General features: G+C 39.2%; 1 protein-coding gene across 1 annotated transcript in view; it reads left to right on the top strand.

The window, feature by feature from the left end:
- The window catches only part of LOC105921030 (60S ribosomal protein L22), a 44,806-nt gene extending 31,040 nt beyond the window's left edge, over window positions 1-13,766 (top strand). Inside the window, exons 3-4 of the mRNA XM_012856709.3 lie at window positions 5,813-5,937; window positions 13,574-13,766. Coding sequence (XP_012712163.1) covers window positions 5,813-5,937; window positions 13,574-13,718 — 270 coding nt within the window. The 3' untranslated portion in view covers window positions 13,719-13,766. The remainder of the gene's footprint in view (window positions 1-5,812; window positions 5,938-13,573) is intronic.
- Window positions 13,767-16,245: the final 2,479 nt, after the last annotated feature.

Raw genomic sequence — 16,245 nt, 5'->3', positions numbered from 1 at the left:
GTTAGCATGTTGCTAATTGGAAGTAGCTCTAGGAAGCTCGGACAAACTTCTGCTTTACAGAGTCTGTACCTCCTTTATACAGAATGCTCCACAATAAGTTTGGGCCTCGTCACGTAAAGCATCTCCAAGTTAGGAGGTGTCAAACATCCAATGCTTTTCAATGGGGGCGAAACCCCTTATACTCCTTAGAAATGCAGGCCCACATATGGCAACAGTATATTCAAGTTTGAAATTCTACTTATGCTTTGTTAAACGATTCAGTGTTTAGAATGAGTTAGGAAATGTTTGGTGCCTTTCCCTCAGTTTTTTCTTCTTCTAATAATTCAGCTATTGTTCTTTCAAGTTCAAATTCTTCAACTCTTTCAAATTCTTCAACTTTTTCAACTTCTTCAAGTTTTTCAACTTCTTCAATGCTTTTCAGCTATTTTTTCTCTTCTTCAAAGATCTTCTGCATCTTTTGCTTAATCATTCAGCTATCTGCATTCACAGTGCATTTTCGCAGGAAATGCAAATTTTTCTAGTTACTGTGAATGCAGTAGGCATTCACAGTTCTTGAGATCCTGTTTCTCTTTATTCTTTATTCTTCTTCTTAGTGTTTATTCTTCCTAATGCGTTTTTACTGTTTAAAGTTTGATTCGCTTCTCCTCCTACAATTTTTCTCCGATTTCAACCATTCAACTTTTAAACTATTCAGCTTCTTCTGGAATGGATGGCTATGTCTTTTTGTACTTTTAACTCTTCAACTTTTTAAAATATTCAGCTTTTTCTGCAAATTTTCAGCTTTTTTTCTCCCATAGGAAATGAATGTAATTCACTAAAATTCCGCTCATTTCAGCTGCTTTTTGACAGCTTACTGCTTCAGCCTACTTCCAGCTAGAAACGTCATTCAACTTTTAAAATGTAGTGATATCTTTCAGCTATTATGGTATATTTCAGCTTTTTCATATCTTTTACCATTTTCATTTAGTACCTCCTTAAAATAATTTTGTCTTTTCAAGAAATTCAGCAAATAACATGCGTTGCTATGGTCGTCAAGGAGGCAGTTATAGAGTGCGCACTCTAGAAATTCAACAAATTCTTCTTCTCAGAACAACTTCTCCTCACTCGCTCAATTTTCAACCTATCCACATAAATTATACATCAAAACGTAGGAATTTTTGTCTGGAATCAGGAAATGTAACCCTCATTAGTGTAGCATTTATAGATTTTTCGCAAATCACCTCAGAGCGACACAAACCCGAAACCTCCCCCATTCATTTCCTATGGAGCGGTTTTGAAAAATGACGTCTGAAAATCCAAAACATCACACGTTTTCACATCGTCGCTACTCCTAAACCGTTTGATGTACAGGCATGAGACTTTCACATATGAATGTCCCAACCCTTCTGGCACTCACAAAAAAGGAATTTTGTGGATAACTGTTACGGTTTTTCTGCAGGAACAATTTGTTCGGGAGTAGCGAATGTGCAAAATCCTGAAAATGCTTTAGAGCTGCATTGTTCCACATGATCCACTTTTTTACATCGTCGCTGTGCCTACACCGATTTTTGTACAAACATAAAAATGAGCAACATAGTCTTCAAAAGCCTGCTGATACTCACAGTGAAATAATTGTTTTGATATCTCTTATACTTTTTCAGCTAGAGCGATTTGTTCGGGACTGTTTTTAGAGGATTTTGCAAATTCCTTAAAAAACCCCTTTAGATCATAATTTTTTACGCCTTTATTAAACTTTTTCCAGCAAAAACCAATAGCTTTTCTTCTTCCCCTATCCGTTACGAACTAAACGCAGAAAAAATTACGTCTCTACCATTTAGGGATCAGGAGATATGAAGCGTTGTTCGGGGCAAAGTTCTCCATTATAATCCAATGGGACATATTTTGAGCAAAGTGTCTGCACTTCTGTAGACTGGCCCGCTGCAGGTGTGTCAGTGAGTTTCCATGACGACGGAACTCTGAGGGCCAGAGGGAGAGGCTCCATTGAGATAGAATGGCAACTTTCAACGCTCACCGCAGTTGCTGTGATTAATGTAGGAATCTGAAATTCGCAGTCACTTCCTCTTGACATTTTAGAATTTTCAAGTGACTTTCAGCCATGTGTCACTTTTCTGCCCCATTTTGGATTTCACATGCTTTCCTATTGGGCCTTTGCTTCCAACAGGACCTGGCATGATGCCCAGACACGACCCAATTGGCCAATACAGCACCACCAACCTGTGGGAAATGGCGCTACTGACCATTTTGGTCAAATGTTGAGTTCTGGGCCCAGATGTGGTGAGGCTGAGTTGCTAAAGGAGGCCAATCTGACCCATGAACTTTGGTGACCTTTGGTGACATTAAGTATTGGCACCCCTTTTTGAGGCACTTCCCAGTACAGGATTTGGACCAAACTGACAGAGTACAATCACCCGGTGATACTGAATACAACCATGTTAGCGGCTAACTGTTAGCATGTTGCTAACCGGAAGTAGCTCTAGGAAGCTCGTACAAACTTCTGCTTCAGAGTCTGTACTTCCATTAGAGAGAAAGCTCCACAACAAATTTAGCCTACGTCGCATAAAGCATCTCCAAGCTATGAGAAGTCAAACATCTAATGCTTTTCAATGGGGGGCCAAACCCCTTATGCTCCTAGAAATGCAGGCCCACATATGGCTACAGTATATTCAAGTTTGAAATTCTACTTCTGCTTTGTTAAATGATTCAGTGTTTAGAATGAGTTAGGAGATGTTTGGTGCCATTCCCTTAGTTTATTTCTTCTTCTAATCATTCAGCTATTGTTCTTTCATGTTCAAATTCTCCAACTTTTTCAAATTCTTCAACTTTTTCAACTTCTTCAATGCTTTTCAGCTATTTTTTTCTCTTCTTCAAAGATCTTCTGCATCTTTTGCTCAATCATTCAGCTATCTGCATTCACAGTGCATTTTCGCAGGAAATGCAAATTTTTCTAGTTTCTAAATTTAATTCATATATTTGTTTATTTGTATCTATATTTTTCATAATAATCTCACTCATTAATTTAAAACTACCCCAGTTTGCTTTCCCAAATTTCCACCTCCCCTCAATTTTTACCTGATCTTCTTCTATATCTATTCCTATCTTACTAAAAATTGGATAATGATCACTTCCCATTGTGTTTTCTTTAAATACTCTCCAACTGCAATTATCAGTAATAGGTTGAGAAACTAAAGTCAGATCAATAGCCGATTCTTTACCTCTTACCAAGTCTACCCTAGTGCCTACCCCATTATTTAAAACTACCAATTCTTTTTCTTCAATTATCTCTTCTAAAATTCCTCCGTTATAATCATCTTGATCTCCCCATAAAGTGCTATGTGCATTGGAAGTCCCCACACCAAACTATTTTCCCTCTCCAGTGTTCTAACATAGTTTCAAGTTCTGCTTTTTCAAATTTTTTGCAAGGATTGTAGAAATTCATTATTTTAATATTCCCTTCATTTGTCCAAATTTCTACAGCAATAAATTCTGAATCTGACATTACTTGGATCTGAATGAATTTAATGTTTTCCTTTTATAAATATGGCACATCCTCCTCCATTCCCACTTGTCCTATCTCTACGCAATACTGAGTAACCATGAATACTAAACTATTGATGGCTTGAGCCATGTTTCCTGAATGCATATGATATCTGGTTTTGTATTTAAATTATTAATGAAGCCTTTAAATTCCTGACCATTTGCTAATAAACTGCTAGCGTTCCATTGTAATATTAGACTTATGTGATGATTTGAGAAGCCTCATTTTCAAAAGATCCTTCCCCATGCCTAAGTTCATCATGGATTTTCTCCCAAGACAAATCTTTGACATTAAAAAACTTTGTAGCTGCCTTTACTATAATTTTTTTTCAGTTTTAGTTTTTGCTTGCTCTGAACAATTTATGATATATGCAAGAAAAGGAATCAATTTTTCTAATGTAACATTACACTGATTGTCTACCCCTCTTTTCTTTTCATAGTTTATTTTTGGATGATTATCATTCTTTTTAACTTCTTTTACTGCTTCAGCATAAGTAATTCTTTTATCAGTTTTAACTTTTTGGATTTCAGCTGCCTCTTTCCTTACCATGCACCCTGCATATGCTGCATTATGACTTCCTCCACAGTTACAACATTTAACAGGATTATTTCCACATTCACCATAAGGATGTTCACCTCCACATCTACCACACCTCTATTTCCCTTTACAAACATTTGCAGTATGTCCATATATTTGACATTTATAACATCTTAGAGGTGGTGGAATGTAAGCTCTTACATTAAAGCTCATGTAACCAATCATCACTTTATCAGGCAGAACTTTATCTTTGAAATCCAGAAGAACAGATGTACTGTCCATTTTCTCCCCATTCCTAAAAGCCTGTAGTCGTCTGATGCCTGTACCGTCTGCTCCTCTTATTATTTTCTTTAGCTCCTCCAAATTTTCTCCTACCAGAATCCCTGATAATCCCTGATAACTACCTTTCTTTCCAACACTTCCTTTCTACACACCATTTGTAATTTTAGGGCCTTGTTCTTTTGCTCAGTATTTTTACAAGTGATAAGTAAGCTTCCATCCCTCAGGATTTTAGCTAGCTCTACATCTCCAACAACTTTCTTCAATCCATTTGACAAAGTGATAGGACTTATTCCACTCATATCCTGTCCATCCTTAAATTTCAATATAACTTAACATTCTTCCATCATTATTTTCTTTCTTGCTTCACTTCCTGAATGTTACTGGCGCCGCCATTTTTATTTGCTTGAGTCCCTCCTTCAATCCTAGAGAGCAGTAGTACTGCAGATCGTCACTAGAAGGCTAGGAACTAAGATAGCGTGATGTGTAAACCATCCACTATTCATTATTGTGTCGTTTATCCTGTCGGTTTTCGGCGCTGTTTTTCCCGGGCTTGGGGTAGACGTGATGACATTGTGTCGCAACCCGGAAGTGTTCCAAACGCTAGACCGTCCCATTTACCAACGGCTGAGGATCCTCCGGAGCATCCTCCAAGGCTGGGTCCTCCTAAGGCTGTGTAGGCTGGCTCCTTCGAAGGACGCAGCCTGCGAATTGAGACGGAGCTTGTATGTTCCCTCTAGGAAGGTGCTAAGAAGCCTTAAGCTATCCCACAATCCTCTGTGTGACATGACATATTTGCACAGTCCACCTCACAAAAATTAACAAAGATGTCTGGAGAGCAGAGAGTGCACACTTTGTATTTTATTTTCAGAAGGCTGTAGGCTCGGATTTTTCGCATCATCCGTGTGTGTTTCCGTCACGTAATGACGTCGAAGTTCAAGGCTGTCTGAGATCAGCAGAGCAGTCTATCCACAATAGAGTTTTTACTTTTGACCCTGGGAAAGGTGAAGGGGCTAGAGCTAGAATTAAGGGTATTCAGATGTGTCACGGGCTTAATGTCATGGCTCAGTGTAGGAAGACACAGTTCTAGGGGGAAAAACATATGCAAGTCTTGTGAGTTTGTTGTCATGTTGGGGAGGAAAAAAAGTGCTCAGCAGCATTTTCTGCAACATAATCAGCTTGCCCAATATGGCCGCATAAAGACCTTGTGTGTAAACTCCAACCATTTACCAGTTTGTTGTTTCTGCTAAGAATGCGAGGAAGAGAAGCGGCTGAATCAATGTTAACATGTTGAACAGAACACCTCGTCTGTTCCCACAGACATTTTAATGGGGCAGAAACCTGATGGTAAAATGTGGTTCCAGGTCTGTCTTATCCATACTTAGCTTTATGTTGGTGTCATTTTTATACAGATGTGTGTAATATCTTTACACCACAATGACGAAAATGTTTAATTTCCAGGAGCAGTTCCTCCAGGAGCGCATCAAGGTGAACGGGAAAGCCGGCAACCTAGGCGGGGGTGTGGTGTCCATTGAGAGGAGCAAAAGCAAGATTACGGTTTCCTCTGAGGTTCCTTTCTCTAAAAGGTGAGAAGTCTGGGTTCTGATTTTGTTGCTGCCAGGGTTCTGAAGATTAAAATCTTCACTAGAACAGTTTAAAGAACGCCCGTTCCAGCACCACAGAAAGGATCCATCTTGTTGAAGGTGCTGTTCATGTAAAGTACCAGCCTGCATCATCACTGTTGAAAATCTTTCTCTGGCATTTACATTTCTGAATGTCTTTCTTTCTACAAAAATAAAAATTTGGCTATTCATTCAAAGGGACCTAACTGAGCCCCTTTTCCACTGCCACTCAAAACCCTGGGGGACTAATTTCATTTACCCACACTTTACTTTCCCAGGGCTTTGGTCCCCCCGACCAACCCAGTACTGCTCAATGGGCGGGGCTGCATGTAGTATGCAAAACTGTCCATCACAAGGGTCACGTTATGGAGATTACAAACCTATCAATTGTATAACCTTAATTTATCCCCTAACATTCATGTTTAAAAATCCCTTCTTCCTTCGTTTCTTTTTCTCCCCACACACCCCATTAAGACCTTTTGTTGAAACAGATTTTAGAGTTCAGTAGGTGTTAATTTACCAGGAAAGTGAAAGTGCTCTGCTTTACAATTGGTATGCCAATGTTTCTCATAGACCTGTGGCAAAACTGTTTAGAATTAATTTAATAAAAATGTTTTAGTTCAATATTATTTGTATAGTGCTGATTCACAACACATCTTCTTAATGCACTTTACAAAATCAAATTTAATGAAATCCTTGAGACAGATTCTATCTAAGGAAACCCAGCAGATTTGCATCGAGTCTTAACAAGCACCATTCACTCCTCCTGAAAGAGCATAGAGCCACAGTGGAGAGTCGTCTGCATTGTTGATGGCTTTGCAGCAATCCCTCATAATGAGCTTTAGGGCTCAATCAATTAATTTCGATTAAGTTTGATTCAATTCATTCTGTCTTACAATAATGAAAGTCGCTCAACAATGTTAGAAAATACAGTATTTTCTGACCAGAAGGCGGACCGGATTATAAGGTGCACTTAATATTGTTCCCAAGTGTGTACCATCAGTCCTCCCCTTCACGTACACACCTCTCTCGCTCACCCTAACCCCACTTCTCTGTCAGGAGGACAGAGTAGTGGGACTACATTGGCCTGTTTCTAACATTAGGCCAAAAGTAAACTTAACTTTTATATTGAATTAACATACTAGGCTTATTGTTGCTAGAGCGTACTCTGGGTGCGGGCTGCCAAAAGGCTCCCACATATTCAGGCGTACTATGCGCATACTGTGAGCTGTGCAAACGTTTTACCCTTCATAGTCAAGCATACAGTTTCCCACATTTCTTGTGGCAAATTCCTACAATTTCCAGACTTTCTGCCAGTGGTACTAAGCTGCAGAGCAAATGGTAAAACGTGTGATTAGCACCTAGAGACGTTTCTTTTCCAGCAGGTTCCCACCGTACACTTGTCAGTGAGAGCAGAGAGGGACTGTGATGCTGTGTCCTTGTGACCGCCTGCTTGGAGAAGCTTGGGGTAACATTAAACAGTTTGATATAAAGACTTGTTGCCGGCAAGTTTAGTGTGACACTACGTACGTGGCCATAAAAATTGAGCTCTGCATGTACCTGTATGCGGAGTCTGCGCAGAGTCCGTCTCGAGTACAGTCTTGCAGACTGCTCGGGGGTCCGATCAGGTAGTGACACTGTGTACCGTAATGCTCCAAAATCGGACTTACACATTTTAACAGATTTTTGTTATACCACATAAAATCGGTCAGTAAGCGCAACAGCAATCATGTATGAAAGGCGCACTGGATTATAAATGACCATATAAGTCCGAAAAATACGGTAAAAAATTTTTTCTTTCCAAAAATGGTAAAAAACAAAGAAACTGGACTTTTTTTTCCCCCATAGTTTGAAGACATTTCGCTTCCTATCCAGGAAGCTTTCTCAATTCAAAAAGTCTGGAGTAATGCGGAGCATCAAGCTTTATACAACAAAGGGCTTGTAATGGCTTAGGTAACATGCAAATTCAACAGAAACGGGTCCACCCCCTTTTTTTTCTCCTCACATTAAACACAAAGTGCAGACTTGTAAATTGGACAGTTTAAACTTGGGTTTGTGAAAAGTGAAAAGGAGGAGGCTCCAAGGTGCTGCATTTCTTGGGCAAAGTTGCTTTTGTCATATCCGCAGCTCCATTATTGGCATCATTGCCATCATTATGTAGGACAGGGAAAAAAAATGACAAGATTAAAAATAATTTAACTCTTAAATTAAATAATATTCTTTCTAATCCAATCTTTTAATCATCAACAAAAACATTCTTATTAAGAAACATTTCTAAATTAGGGCTGTAATAAAAATTGATTTTGCAATTATGAATCGATTCTCATATTAATTCCTACAGATCGATTCATATCACCAAAGATTCAATTCAATTTTATTTATATAGCGCCAATTAATAAAACATGTCATCTCAAGTTCAATCATATTATACAGATTGGGTCAGATTATACAGATTGATGCAATCAACTGGTTTCCTTATATAGGAAATGTTTGACCAAAGTCCCAACAAGCAGCATTCACTCCTGGGGAAGCGTAGAGCCACAGGGAGTCGTCTGCATTGTACATGGCTTTGCTGCAATCCCTCATACTGAGCAAGCATGAAGCGACAGTGAGAAGAAAAACTCCCCGGAAAACCTCAGGCAGAACCGGGCTCAGTATGAACGGTTATCTGCCTCGACCGACTGGGGGTTACGACAGAGCAGAGACACAACAAGAGAGACAAAGCAGAGACACAACAAGAGAGACAGAGCAGAGACACAACAAGAGAGACAGAGCAGAGACACAACAAGAGAGACAGAGCAGAGACACAACAAGAGAGACAAAAAAGCACAGAAGCACACATTGATCCAGTAATCTGTTCTACATTAGATGGTAATAGCGGGTGATTTGTCTTCCCTGGATGATGTCCAAGCTAACAGAATGCCAGACCAGGTGTACCTACTATGAAGATAAAAGAGAGAGAACAGAAAGTTAAAGCAGAAATGACAACGCGTAATGCATAATTGAAGAACAGTAGAACTCTATAGAGTGAGAAAATTAGATCCTGATGTCCTCCAGTAGCCTAAGCCTATAGCAGTAAAACTATAAAGGTAGCTCAGAGTGACATGAGCCACTCTAGTTATAAGCTTTGTCAAAAAGGAACGTTTTTAAGATTAGTCTTAAAAGTAGACAGGGTGTCTGCCTCACGGACCAAAACTGGGAGTTGGTTCCACAGGAGAGGAGCCTGATAGCTAAAGGATTTGCCTCCCATTCTACTTTTAAAGACTCTAGGAACCACCAGCAGACCTGCAGTCTGATCAATTTAAAAAAACAATTCCCACTTTAAACTTAAATGTGTGAGCCACCATTACTTGCGCGGACATGAGTCGGTGGACTCAATGCTGACAGGTACACAGTTAAATTTTTACGGCCGAGTACGTGGTGTTACACTGTAAACTCATCAGCGACAAGAGGTATCACATCAAACTGTTTTATATGTGACTCAGAGCTTCATACCCAGAGTTGCTCCAAGCAGGCGGTCTCCAGGACACGGAGCATTACAGTTCCTTTCTGCTCTCACTGACCGGTGTACGGTGGGAACCTGCTGGAAAAGAAACGGCTTCCCCCTTCCCCCCAGTAGTTGAGTATGATTTACAAATAAAAAAACAAAACCCAAATAACAACTTCCAGACCAGGGGTGGGTAACCACCCCTGGTCTGGAAGTCCAGACCCATGCCCCTGGGTCTGTGCCTGGGTATATGGGAGCCTAGCATAAGAAGACGCATGTGACTTAGTCAAATATATAAAATTATAATTACACAATATTCAGTGTAAAAAATTAGCACATGATATGAGATTTCCATTAAGAGGAAGGTTTGTGATTTAGAGACTGGCACCATGCAACGCTGTACCATATAAAGTGACTCTCCATTGTCCACCACCACAAGTAAATTCTCAACCTATGGGAAACACTGAATATTCTTTTTAAATGCCTACACTGCCATGTAAAAGTAAGTTTAAAAAATCATTTATCATGAAATAAAACTGCTATCCTGTCAGACATGCAGTACTGCGCATGTTTGGCATGCACCGCGTCCATGCGGTACCTTTTGTCTTACACAGACTGGGGTCACACACTGGATCTGGATTCAGCGCTCACAGCAAGTCTATGCAGTGCAGAAAGTTAAATCCAAGCTGAACTGTAAACAAAACAATAAACCAAGGTATTTTGTACAATTTTGTAATTCTGGTGAGATGGTGTTCCACGGTCCCACTTTGTGTGCGGTTTAAGCCCAACAACCCTAAAGAGTTTTAAGCCGCATTGAAGGAGTGTGTGTGTGTGTGTGTGTGTGGCAAAACTGACGCAATCATGCCCTCCCCACCCATGCGGCGCAAGGTCATGCACCTCCGAATTTTTGTAACTTGCGTGGCCCTTGCGCACATGCCTCATTCAACATGGGGGTGGGGGGATTCAAAGGAGCCCTAACTAAACCTGTGTTTTCGGTGAATACTGCAACTAAGTTCGTGTCAAATAAACGTTTACGCTTCTATGGGCTCACGTCCGATGTACTTGTCTCTTAGTTCTTCCTTAGCAGGACTTGTACTCTGACGTAAAACATACCATACAGCAAATAAAATTATCTATGATTTTTGTCTTTTTCTAAATTTGTTGTGCAAAGTAGGGCTAAAAGATTTTAGAAAATAATCGAATTGCAATTTTTTTATCTTAATATTGCAATTTAATGCATTTTTTTCCCGGTTTAATTTATCATGTCTTTTTTAAACATATACAAACAACAAATCAATCTGTTTCATCGCTGTGCAGATTGGGTGCTAAAAGATCCACTGCGTCTCAACATGGAGCAGAAATGATTGCCTTCTGCCTACGATATATTTCAACCAAAAATGTAATTTGATTTAGACTTTTTTTCTGCATTAACCACAAGCAACAAAAATGGCCTCTAGATAAAGATGTTTGTAAACAAGGAGTATTTAAAACAAGAACTTTTAATGTTTTTATTAATCAGAACATTATTCAAGAGAACAGCTTTTAATTGATTTGGACATCAATCCTTGTTGAACATAAAGTGTAACCAACAAGCAAGTCTATGTATTAAACTGATTGACCAGAACTTAATGCTATGAGATTCCTTAAAGTTTCTGTAAAACAGTATGATTATATGAACTCTAAAACAAGTAATAAAACCAGATTATCTCACTTCTGCAACTGTCTTCCCTTCCATGTGGAGCAAACTCGCACCTAAAGGACGCGTCTGATTCACTAATTGTTACATAGCCAAAAATTGCAGACCTCTGTGGTTTGGAAGTTACGTTTTTTTTTTTGTTGTTTTTTTTTTTTAATTGCGATTATATTACAAATGCGATTATTTGTGCAGCCCTACTGCAAACTAAGTGATGTAAAATAAATTATTGCTGTAATTTTATTAGTAAGCATGTAATTTATGATCTCAGGTTCCTAGTGGTTAGGGCAGCGCACTTGCACTTTGAGAAGGTTATAAACAGGGTTACGAAATTAACACTCGCCAGTCGCCAAATGCGAGTAAATTTCCCGTTTGGCGAGTGAATTTCAGAGGGCTAGCTGCCACATGGCGAGTAAATGTTTGTACCAAATAAAATAAAAGTAACATAAAAATAACAAAACCCACACGATCCGTTCACAGCTCTGTCTATCCAGAGCTCAGTCTAGACCCGCCTTCTGCGGTGCTGGTTCAGCTTCTTTCACATTCAGAACCAGTCATGGCTGCACGCTGGATCAGAAAACAGATCTGCTAACCAGATACAGTCTAAAACGCCAATTAGTCTGTTTATAAGTTTCGTTCTTATTTATTCGGATTTTTTTAAGTACCTGCGCTGCGGCTCTGTGCTTCACCGCTCTTACTGCGCCTCCCCCGCCCCCTCTCGGAGCAAGGTGCTTTTATCAGCGGCCAGCCTTCAAAACGTGAATCGCTACGTTTAATGTCCTTCCACTCGTACCAAAATGTCCCAATTAAAGTCAGTAGGAGAGTCGGTAACTGTTTTTCATGCTCTTTTGTTTTTATCGACACAGAACCAGCGGTGCTTCGGTGGGCGTGGTGCGTTGCGCTTGAATTCAGGTGCGCAAACTTACGTTACATGTAACCTGTAACATCGGGGGCGCAGCGCACAAGGGTAAAATCCAGCAGCGAGATCAGCGTAAAGACGCAGCGTGAACCCTGAGTGCTTTAAGTGTTGCAGCTGAGGGGAAAATTTTGAACCATACACAGGGGCGGTTCTGGACAGGGGCCAACAGGGGCCTATGCCCATGTAGAACTGTTCCTGGCCCCTGTTATGGCCCCTGTACTAAAAACATGATGTTAAATTTCTTAGGATGATAAATGCTGACAAAGATAACGTGACTGACTGGTCATTTGGATCAGTTGCATTTTTTTCGTTTATGGTTTTACCCAATAATAAAATAACAAAATAATTTAAAAAAATATATATATAAAAAAATAACAATAATTAAAATCAAGCTGTTTCACGTTAAGCTCCCGCTGTATTGAGAAAAGATCAGGGGTCTGCAACCTGCAGTTCCAGAGCCACAATTGGCTCTTTGGCTTACTTAATATTTTAAACGATGAAATGTTGACCTGTTAAGTTCCCCCCCCCTCCCAAATCTTTTGTTCTGTGCCCCTGTGAAAAAACACTGGCCCCACCCTGACCCCCCCTGCTACATTTGGTCTAGAACCCCCACTGACCGTACTGGCTTGATGAAACTCTGCCTCATTCACAAATAAGGCCAACATGGATAGAATAATGATAATCTGTAGTGTTTTTTATCGCCTGGATGTGAATCTGATAATTCATATTGTGTCTTTTATAATCAACTACAATATATATATTTTTTTTAATTCAGGAAACAAAGATTTCTCTTCCAGGTTCCAGTCAGCCACGCCCCCAACCACGCCCCCCATAATTAACATAATTTCACTCTTAATTTTTATAAAAGTTGAGGTCTGGTCAAAATTAATATTTTGGCCGGTAAAAAATATGCCAACTTGGCCGGTGAATAACAAAGTTAATTTCGGACACTGGTTATAAATACCTGGTTCGATCCCCGCAGGCTCCCACCCTTAACCCCAGATTGCTCCCCAGGTGCTGTGATAGCTGCCCACTGCTCCTTAAGGGATGGGTTAAATGCAGAAGATAAACTTCATTGGAATATACAATTGCAATGACAAAGCTTTCTTTCTTTCTAAATCTTACATGCTAAGGACAACACTAAGGACAACCTGTTCTCCAAATGTTCTCCAAGTTGTTGTCAGCTGTTCTGATTTATGGAGCTGAGTGTTGTGACACAGTCACAGCCATGGTTGTTTAAAACAGACTGTAATAAAGTTTTGGTTCTTGTGTTCACTTTTCTTGTTTAGAGTGTTTATTGCCCACCCCCTACATGAAACCTTCTACAGGAAAAAGGTTGGACTTGTTGCTGCAGGTCTTTCAGGGCACGACTGTTCTGAACCCAGGAGTTTGATTCATGCTGATCTGAAAATACTTTTTGTATTTCAGACTTCTCTATGCTTTTCTTGTAGGTTGAAGGTTTTTATTTACCGTCATTGCTGACTTTTTTTTTTTTTGGTAGATACCTGAAGTACCTGACCAAGAAGTACCTGAAGAAGAACAATCTTCGTGACTGGCTGCGTGTTGTGGCCAACACCAAGGAGAGCTACGAGCTCCGCTACTTCCAGATCAATCAGGATGAAGAGGAGGAGGAAGATGAAGATTAAATTGGCTGATCTTGTAGATTTAAATAAATTTTGTTTACATTACAAAAATGTCTCTGTTGTTTTCTGTGAGGTTTTACCCATACTCAGCCATGAGTAGATTATTGGAGGAAAGGAATTTGTCTGAACTGTAACCTGCAGCTGACTCTGGAAGGGTCCTGCTCCGAGGCTGGAGCATTAGTGCTACATGATTTCTATAGTAGTGTTTTTATGTGTGAATGTAGTGTGACACATAGTTTGGACTATGTAGCAGCTAGAGTCTGTACCCAAGACAAATTTCCTTTAGGACAATAAAGTTCATCATGTGGTGAGCACTCTTAAAACATTACGTCTGATCAGACCATAAACACGATCCAGATGTCAAAGTTGGACAAATAGATTTGCCTCTAAATTTAGCAGTTCCTGGAGAATTTGTGAAGGATCAATGAACTCTAATACATTTAATGGCATTTGTAAACCACATTTAATTAGAGCTTGAATTAACAAAATGTTATGTTTTAGAGTTATTAAAGGCATACTATGCAACATTTTTCAGTTAATGTGTTCCATACCGTTTTGGATAATTAAATGAGTCATTTCAGGTCGAACAAAGGTTTTCTCGGCCGCCCTGGTGGTCTGTGGGGGAAATACTGCACTTGCCCTAGCCCTCGCCCGCACCCACAGGCTCAGGAGTCTCGTGCAAGACCGCGAGAGTCGGTCTTGCTTTACAGTGAGAACTCCATGTGTTTTTGCCCTGCCATTCACTATATGCACGCGCGAAAGCAACAACAAAGAACCGCGTGTTAACGTCAAATAAACATGCAAGCATATCAAGTTTTATATATACATATATATATACATATATACATATACATATATACATATACATATATATATATATACATATATATATATATATATATATATATATATATATATATATATATATATATATATATATATATATACATATATACATATATATACATATACATATATATATATTAGGGCTGGGCAAGTTAACGCGTTAATTTCGCGTTAATTCATTAGACTATTAACGGCGATATTTATTTTATCGCGCATTAACGCATGTTGCTCAAATGCTTTCAGTCAGTGTCAGTCAGCAGCGCGCTGACTGCAGCGCGCTGTCACGGCAGCACTCTCCCGCTTCCCCTCCCCTCTCGTACATGGCTCAGCAGCGCCAGCCAATCAGCACGCAGGCTCAGCCTGGCCCGCCCACTCAGCTTTCACACAAACTTAACACACAAACAGCGGAGAGAGACCGCAGCAGCGGAAAAACATGAACAGAGGATGTAGCACCGTTTGGCTTTATTTTAATACCGTAAATGAAATCAAGCTGTATGTTTTGTAAAAAGCCGGTTCATTTCAGTGGAAACACAACAAATTTATCTAAGCACGTGAAAAAACATGAAAACGTCGAGCCCCAGAAACGGAGAGAGGAGACGAAACTTCTCTCACTGCCCCGACAGACCCACAGACGTCACTGACTGAGGCGTTTCAGTCCTCCTGGGAACATCCAGGTAGATCAGTGGATGGATGGATGGATGGATGGATGTTACTGGAGCCCACACATAACATGTAATTAAGACCTTGAAAGAACCCAGTACATATATTAAAAAGTGTTATTTAAGATAAGATAACATTAGCTAATCCTTTTTTTATCCCACGACGGGGAAATGTATAGGATTAAAGCAACAGGCAGGTGCACACAACACAGACAAAATTACATAAGGATTGAAATATATAAGAGGTGGATTAGCGAAAAAACACTGAACATAACATAACATTATTATTATTATTATTTAATTGTAATAATAAAATAAAAACCACAAAACCCAAAAGGTCAACAGTTTCATGATACATCAAGCTTAGGGACTGGCTAATACACAGCAGGTCAAAAAAGGCCATATTTTGGCTGCAGTGCTTGCTGTTCTCTTATGAAGAAAAGATCAACTAGTGCACTAAATTCAATAGATGGGTTGAAAATATCCAGTATAAAATAAGTGCTACAAATGTTACAACACTTTGGTTCATATGGCAGCAGAACATTAAAATAAAAGTGCTCTTTACACTACTTTTGAATTCATTCTTGGAGTTTGTAAATACAATGCGATTAATCGCGATTAATCAGGGCGATTAATCGCGATTAAATATTTTAATCGTTGCCCAGCCCTAATATATATATATATATGTATATATATATATATATATATATATATATATATATATATATATATATGAACATCCTCTGTTCATGTTTTTCCGCTGCTGCGGTCTCTCTCCGCTGTTTGTGTGTTAAGTTTGTGTGTGTTAAGTTTGTATATATATATATATATATATATATATATATATATATATATATATATATATATATATATATATATTAGGGCTGGGCAACGATTAAAATATTTAATCGCGATTAATCGCCCTGATTAATCGCGATTAATCGCATTGTATTTACAAACTCCAAGAATGAATTCAAAAGTAGTGTAAAGAGCACTTTTATTTTAATGTTCTGCTGCCATATGAA

Source organism: Fundulus heteroclitus, unplaced genomic scaffold (genome assembly GCF_011125445.2).
Source record: "Fundulus heteroclitus isolate FHET01 unplaced genomic scaffold, MU-UCD_Fhet_4.1 scaffold_58, whole genome shotgun sequence".
Taxonomy (NCBI): Eukaryota; Metazoa; Chordata; class Actinopteri; order Cyprinodontiformes; family Fundulidae; genus Fundulus; species Fundulus heteroclitus.
The sequence above is the reverse complement of the archived record's forward strand: the minus strand, read 5'-3'. Positions and strand labels throughout refer to the sequence as shown.